General features: G+C 47.4%; 1 protein-coding gene across 1 annotated transcript; it reads left to right on the top strand.

Annotated features, from left to right (window-relative positions):
* Positions 1-2506: 2506 nt before the first annotated feature.
* Positions 2507-7307, top strand: LOC149359368 (3'-5' RNA nuclease TATDN2-like). The gene is made up of 5 exons (XM_089567651.1): positions 2507-2797; positions 3222-3391; positions 4584-4713; positions 6160-6372; positions 7170-7307. The coding sequence occupies exons 1-5, from the start codon at positions 2507-2509 to the stop codon at positions 7305-7307; spliced, it is 942 nt and encodes a 313-aa protein (XP_089423777.1).
* The last annotated feature ends 295 nt before the right edge of the window (positions 7308-7602 follow it).

Raw genomic sequence — 7602 nt, 5'->3', positions numbered from 1 at the left:
CGTCCCACAGCATGCATTCTCTTCGTTTCTCACTTTCAATGCCGGTCCGTTCACTCTACATAGTAAATTCCAGTTCTGTGTACCGTTTTTTATTTCTACCGAGCTATGTCTGAAAATTTCCGCCCTCTCTCAACGATTACTCTACTTTTCCTATTTCATGTCACCTAGGGGTCGTTAAGACCAGAAATTCCGAAAAGAACTCTGGCCATGTCATCTTTTTTGCGCAATTTTATTTAATACGGCAGCAATCTTGTGCGAGCGTCATGAACCCCTACCTTATTTTGAATTACAAGACCATCTTAAAAGTGAGCAGCAAAAATGGTTACGCCAGATGGTGCGACATGCTCCGGGAGTTATGGCTCCGAGGGGAAGACGTTTTTCCTTTCTTTCGTCCAAGTCTTTACCATGCTACGCTATTCCAACTATTCCAAGTATGAATTACCAACTAGCCCAGCACCATGTTTTATTGAACTTCCAGAGCACGTCTTGAAATTCTTCGCTAACGACTCCTAACTTGTCATGTTAATTTTAGTGGGTCGGCATACACACCTTTTTACGCCGCCGCGGTGGCTCAGTGGCTATGGTGCTCGGCTGCTGACCCAAAAGACGCGGGTTCGATCCCGGTCGCGGCGGCTAGAATCTCTTTGGAGGAGAAATTCTTGAGGCCCGTGTACTGTGCGATGTCAGTGCACGTTAAAGAACCCCAGGTGGTCGAAATTTCCGGAGCCCTCCACCACGGCGTCTCTCATAGCCTTAGTCGCTTTGGGACGTTAAAACCCCATAAACCATACACACCTTTTTCTTGACAGCAAAATGTAAAAAAAAAAAAACATGAAAGACAGCCCTTCGAACCAGTTAAACAAGGCGTTATCGTTTCTTTGATCCATCTGTTTCAGTCGGCGCTTCAAAACCCAGAAACATATGCGTCAGCAGATAGTGAAGTGCAAAGACCTCAGCCTGTAACATTGGTGAAATATGGCAGAAAATTCTGACTTGGCACTTATCATGAACTGCCGCGGTGGATCAGTGCTTAAGGCGCTCGTCTACCGAGCCGGAGTACCCTGGTCCGAACCTGACCGCGGCGGCCGCGTTTCAATAAAGGCGGAACGCAAAAGGCGGCGGTGTGCTGTACGGCGTCAGGTCACGTTAAAGATCCCCAGGTGGTGGAAATTATTCCGGAGACCTCCACTACGGCATCACTTTCTTCCTTTACCTCCACCTTCCTCCCTTCCCTTACGGCCCGGTTAAGGTGTCCGTCGAGATAAGTTAGACAGTGCGCCATTTCCTTTTTTTCAGAAACCAATTTGCTTTTGCTTTACTTCAGTTATCATGGTGACATGCTCAGGATTGGTTATAGCCAGCCACATTATTTCTTCATGCATGGTAAGCTTCCGGTGAATGTAATAAGCAGTGGTTTAAAAGGAAACGCTAGGGAAAGCCACTTGCACTCATGCAAGAAACTTCCTCCTCCTTGTATTGTGCCGCAGGCGAAAACATGGCGCATTCTTTTCCAGGTCAGTCTGTGCGATTGGGTAAAGGGAGGGGGGCGGGGGGTGCAATAAAATGTACCCTTGAATACGGCTCTGCAGGGCATGCTAACGTATGCAGGACACTGGCGAAAGAGAAGCCTGTTGTCCTGGGCCTTCGAGAGATAACAGCAGGTGTGAGTTGTTCCTGTACATTCCAGAAATTCGTTGACGGCAGTCAGCCATGATTCATTCAGCGCTGTGTTTGTTCCTTCCTTAGTCCTCTCTTTCGTTCGCTGTTCCTTCAGTTTTAACAATGTACCGACTAGCCCAAACAAATACCTTAGTGCATGATTCATATAGGTGCGGCCATGGTCGAAATACTAGGAAAAAGCTAAGCTAGGTGACCTCATTCGCGGACAAAGAGATGCAGTGATAAAGGAGAAAGGGGTCATCTCCACAGAGGAACTTGTTCCTCCTTTCCACCAGCAGCTCGCTCAGCCTCCTCTCCCGTCACATGGTCCCCTTGGTACTTCACTTCCACGCACGGCGGCAGTCGGACTTTCTTCGAGAAGGCGGACAGGTCGCTCCCCTCTTCGGTGCTCTCGACCAAGCAGTGTAAAAGCGTTGATATACGCGCTGATCGTCACCAACGCAGCTTTTCTTTGGACTGTTGGAAGCATCGCACGGGTAAGTAAAGTGTTTTTTTTTTTTTTTCACCAACCAAGTGCTACATCACCTAAATACCAGGAGCCGTTGCTGCACTAAAGTACCGAGCGAAGGCCCTGCTTTCACCGCATACGTCACGCGTTAAGCTACGCCCAGTTTTACGCTGTTGTCCATAATGTGTTCACTCGACAACTTAGGTGGTCCGTCGCCGAGACTGCTATATCAACTTGATCACGAAGAGCTTTGTCATGTTAGCTATATCCGACCGTCGGCTGATTCTTGATTATAGAGTTCTAAAAAATTCCATAAAGTCTCTATAAAGAAGCATTTGGTGCATGTATTCTCTTCAAAAACTGCGCAGGTTGACTATCATGGCGCTACAGCAGCCACTCGCTGATTCCTGCTGCAACGACGGTTTTGTCGGCTGGGACAACCAATCGACAACAGCCACAAATGTCATCCTCAAGCCAAACAAGCAGTGGCCTTACCGGTTGTCATCACGAGTGGGCCTTGTGGACACCCACTGTCATCTCGACTTCCTTTTCAACAGAGTGGGTCACCGCGGCTCGTACGCCCAGTTCCGCGTAAAACATCGCGACACCTACCCGGACTGCTACGAAGCCTGCGTGGCTAACTTCTGCGACCCATCGACATTTCGCAAGGTACTATTTCAGACGAAATCTCGATGCTAGTTCTTGGCTTCCACAAGGAGCGTCCCACCGCCGTTATTTGTCAGGCTCGAAGTTCTGGTTGCTTTGCGCGTTTCTCTCATGCGATTACCAATTAAGTTGAGCTGTTATGTTTCCTAGGCGTGAAAGCAGCGGTGCATAGTCCTTGCTTTGTTCCTAGCTCCGTGAAGACTGGGAAGGCACTCAGTGGTTTGCTGTCTTGTAGGCGCGTTCGTTAAAACAAGCGCTGTGGTTCAGAAGTGCGATGTTATGTCGCTAAGTACTCATTCTCCCCTGCCAGCTTTCGCTGATCATATGGTCCATCTTTGATACGTTACTCGCATTCGCTGGGACTGGCATGAACCAGCTTACACCCGGTTTCTCCTTGCCATGTGCTCATTCTGTGGTATCCCTGCAGCGCCACGTGTGGCAGAAGATCTTGACGGAGCAAGGCGTCTGGGATGCGTTCGGGTGCCATCCCCACAGGGCCCGCGATTATACGGAGGAGGTCGAAGACGATCTCATCGTGGCTCTGGAACATCCAAAAGTGGTCGCCCTTGGAGAAATAGGCCTCGATTATTCTAACAGGTGAGTGCGAGAGCTTGCGAAATGCTTCTTCTATCGCGCTCACAACGATCAATGCACGGATAGAGCAACACCTCAGAGCGATCACGTCAGCCTAGGCTGCCACGTTTAAGATAAAGTTTATATGTGCTGTGCTGCGCGTTTTTGATCTGTGGCCGGAAACGATCGAGTTGAGTGCCCATTCTCAAATGTAAACATCGACAATGGAGTGTCACTCGCGGAAGAGACCTTTCCGGTTAGAGTGCATTAAGGGAACGCCCTTTGAGGGCCAAGTACGCAACGTCGACATCAGCGACCTTGAAGGCACATCATGTATGGTGTATAACAAGTACACAGGGCAAAGCGCTTGTCTAGAACAAGTCTAGAAGTGATAACATTTCGTTGAAAAAATGGTCTGCATGTAAACATGTGCAGTTAAACTTATAGGATTTAATCGTCATATTTGGCCTTCCTGGTCTCGGTTGCTTTGGGGTCAGCTGAACACACAGTTCGGTCGTTCTAGGCATGTGTTTTGCCCTCTGTACTCACAAGTTCATTTTACTTGTTATCAGACTTTTTAAATAAAAAAACGTCTATTTGTTATGGCTACAAGCGAAGCAACACAACAAAGGAACGCGATCAGATGCAACTCCGCTGCACGCCGTCACCTTATTCTGAATATTCTTACCTTCTGTTCTATTTCTCTTTTTTTTTTCATTGTTAGTAACTCTTTAGCCTCGCTTTATTTGGGCTATCACGCCAAAGAGTCCATTTTTAAGTTTTCTTTTTCGTCAACCTATTCACAAATCTCGCTCATTTCAAGTCAGCATTTTTTTTTTTTTTTTTACCACGAGTGCACTTTGCCTTCCCGTTTAGCACCGCGAAGTCTAAATTCTAATTAGAGGCGTCGAAGCGCACTCCCCGCAAGGGCCCTTAACTTGTGCGCTTGACAGAGGTATTAGTAGCCACCATGCACGGATGAAAACACTTTGAGTCTCTTCTGATCACGAGGCTGTGAATGATACAATCACCTGACTCAATTTCCTGGTCAAAATTCACGTGTGCTTTAGTGTTTCCGCGCTCCGTCAGGAAGCTTTTCTTTCGCCCTACTGCGGTGGCTATTGCCATTTAGCGCACCGCAGAGGGACCCCTGTGCGCATGCTAGTTTCCATGCGTGTGTCGTTTTCTGCTTGTAACACTCATCTCGCTCGTACAGGAACAACTGTGAACGTGACCAGCAGAAGTGCGTTTTCAAGAGGCAGGTGCGTCTTGCCCTGAATGGGCGCCTTCCGCTGATCATCCACTCTCGAGACTCTGCGGCTGACACGCTCGACATCCTCAAAAAGGTACACTATATTCCTGGCTACACTAAATCCTGAATGCAACCTAAAGTCCATCCTTCTTTCAATGCAATATAATGATGCCGGATATACAGGATGTTTGCAGTAGAATTTTTAGGCATTCAGATGGCTTCGACGACATAGTAACATTAGTTTTCTTGACATCGAAAAATAGGAGAATCATTTTGGCTATAGTAAGCTGGTAATCTGTTCTTATTAATTGCTTTTTTCACTATTCTATTTTCCCGCCTGTTTCCAATCCGACATTTTCATCTAGCCTTTAATATACTCTGGTAATATCGACACCGGTTCTTTAGATTTCTGTAAGCGGGATTGGCCTCGGTGCCATGGCTCAGAATTCTTGGCCATTACTGCCAAATTCAGGAATCGTGTATCTGGGCCCAAAGCCACGCTCACCAATAAAGGTCACGTGGCACACAAATGCGCCGCGATGTGACGTCACTTACAGGCGTCGCTGTACGTGCACAGCAGGCGCGGAATTTTCGAATTTTGGTGAGATGTGGCCGAGACTAATTGAGCCACAGCGCCGAGGGTAATCCTGTTTTCCAAATTTAAAACCTCATCAAGTGCAGCTGTCTTGGACAAACATTTTGAATATTAGGATATTGTCAGATACTCTTATGAAAGTATTGATGTCATTGGTCCATTCGTCTGATATGTAGCGAAATATTTTTTAAGTGTTTACTACGATCGTATCGAACAGGTCAGTCTGCAACAGAAAACCAGTGGGGAACCCTTTTCACGATCGCAGATCTCTTAACATAAAAAAAATACGTCTGCCATATGGTGATCTGCGTATATATTGATTGTCACAGTGACAGTTACACTATATGAAAAGTTGCCTTCATAATCGCTTTCCCGCTGAATAATGCTTTCATCCTGCATTGCTGGGTATCATGGCTGTTACTAAGGGGCATTCGAATATCCCTTATAGCATTATACAACATGGTGGAGCAGGAGGTTCCACATGTCTGAAACTTGGCTACTATAAATGGTTACAATACTAGCTTTTATGATTCACCTATTATCTCATGCTAACCAGCGTTGGTATTACAATCCGGCAGAAATCATCTCGCTCGAACCCCTATGCAGGGCTACCCATTTATACTCAGTATCGGTCGCATAGTGGCGTGCCGACTTCTCAGCACTTCTACAGATCACAGAACATTCATTCACTGTATCTGCACTCTGCGGGGATACAGTGGCCGCAACTGGCAAAGGACAGGGTTGGTTGGAGAGACATGAGAGAGGCCTTTGCCCTGCAGTGGGCGTAGTCAGGCTGATGATGATGACGATGATCTGCACTTCAATCGCAACTTCTCCCAGCAGAAAGCCCCGGTTACTATCATTGCGCGCGTGGCTAGAACAGTCCGGTCGCTTTGTGACTTTTCTTTTCTAATGGCGTGTATCATCTGCCGTCCCCTTCCGCAGATGGTCCCTACGGACTACCCGATCCATCGCCACTGTTTCACAGGTGGCTGGCGGGAAGCCCAGCAGTGGCTTGGAGAGTTTCCCAACCTCTGCTTGGGGCTCACCCCCCTCGTGGGATTCCCAAACGCCGGAGGTGTCGTCGAGGTAGCCAGTAAGATCCCCCTGGACCGGCTGTTGATTGAGACGGATGCGCCATATTTCCTTCCAAAATCGGTGAGTACTTTTTGAGGTGATAAACTGGGAACTTCCCTACCTGTACGCCGTTTAATTTCATGTTGTTCGGCATTGTTTGTCGTTTTTCCGCTCAGGCAGATGGTTCGTGCGACTAAGGATTTCGCTATAAGCAGCCACCAGTATTGAACAGTGGGCACAAAACTTACGAAAGATCAGCTGTTTTCCCCAACTTCTGCTCCAGAGTTTGTTCACGGTATAGATTGTATCGTACAGTGGCATAGCATCGTCTTTATTAACATGCCATGCTTTTCTTTTTTCTCCGGTGACAATGAGTTCTCAGTGGTTTCAGGGCGCGAAACTACCTTCTAGAGCAGCAGTGGGTCTCCCACAGTGACTGCATCTACCAAGCACTAGATGGGTCCTCAAAAATGTAACAGGACACCTGCTGCAGTAGCTTCATTTCCGCGAAACACACAGTGCAGTAATACATGCATTCGCGTGTTTGCTAGCAGATTCGCCTGCATTCGCCTTTTATGGCACAGGTTATGTCGTACAGTAGCATCGAGCCATCTTTAGTCCCATGCAAAACGTTTTGCTGCGGTCAAAAGTGATTCTCAATGCGCGCCCGACTAACTGCTAGTACAGCCGTGGGTCTTCCTTGCGACTAAATGTTCGAGCCACTAGATGGGTCCCTCAGAATATAAGAGGACGTGTGTAGCAGATTCATTGTTACGAAATACCTGTAACGCATAATAATACATGTATGGCCTTGTTTTCTCGCCAGATACACCCATTTTCCGTTCAGTCACCTCTTCCCTTTCAATGTGTTCTTTCAGGAGTCGGGAAACCTCAAAGCCTCCCACCCTGGAATGGCAATACACGTGGCCACCCGGCTTGCCTCACTCCGAGGTATCGAAGTGGAGGACATTCTTTCGGCAGTCCGCAAGAACACGCACCGCATATACAACATCTGACGTCGTGCTGTGCATCACGCCGCAGTGCAAAGTGTAGGCTGTATGTGACAACAGGGCCTCCCCGGCTGCCTGTCATCAAAATTAGTGCTGTTCTAACTTTATTTCCTGTACCGCGCTATTCTATATTGTATGTGTAACACAGCATTTTTTGCTGTTACTTCCTGGTGCAGTTTTTAAAACACTGTAAATAAAAGCTTTATTTTTAATCATTTCGCTGTTTTGTTCTCTCTCGTCTTGCATTGTGGTTGCCGTGCACTTGTCTTCAATTCACTCGACACTGTAGGCCGACCGCGGG

Source organism: Amblyomma mixtum, chromosome 2 (assembly GCF_055824585.1).
Source record: "Amblyomma mixtum isolate Tamu chromosome 2, ASM5582458v1, whole genome shotgun sequence".
In the NCBI taxonomy this organism is placed as follows: Eukaryota; Metazoa; Arthropoda; class Arachnida; order Ixodida; family Ixodidae; genus Amblyomma; species Amblyomma mixtum.
Note: the sequence above shows the minus strand (reverse complement) of the source record. Positions and strands in the feature narration are given on the sequence as shown.

Excerpts from the sequence above, each read along its gene's own strand:
- LOC149359368 (XM_089567651.1), top strand. The coding sequence starts at position 2,507 with ATGGCGCTACAGCAGCCACTCGCTGATTCCTGCTGCAACGACGGTTTT. Across the intron at positions 3,392-4,583 it reads GGCCTCGATTATTCTAACAG|GAACAACTGTGAACGTGACC; the intron begins GTGAGTGCGAGA and ends TCGCTCGTACAG. Across the intron at positions 4,714-6,159 it reads CGCTCGACATCCTCAAAAAG|ATGGTCCCTACGGACTACCC; the intron begins GTACACTATATT and ends CCCCTTCCGCAG.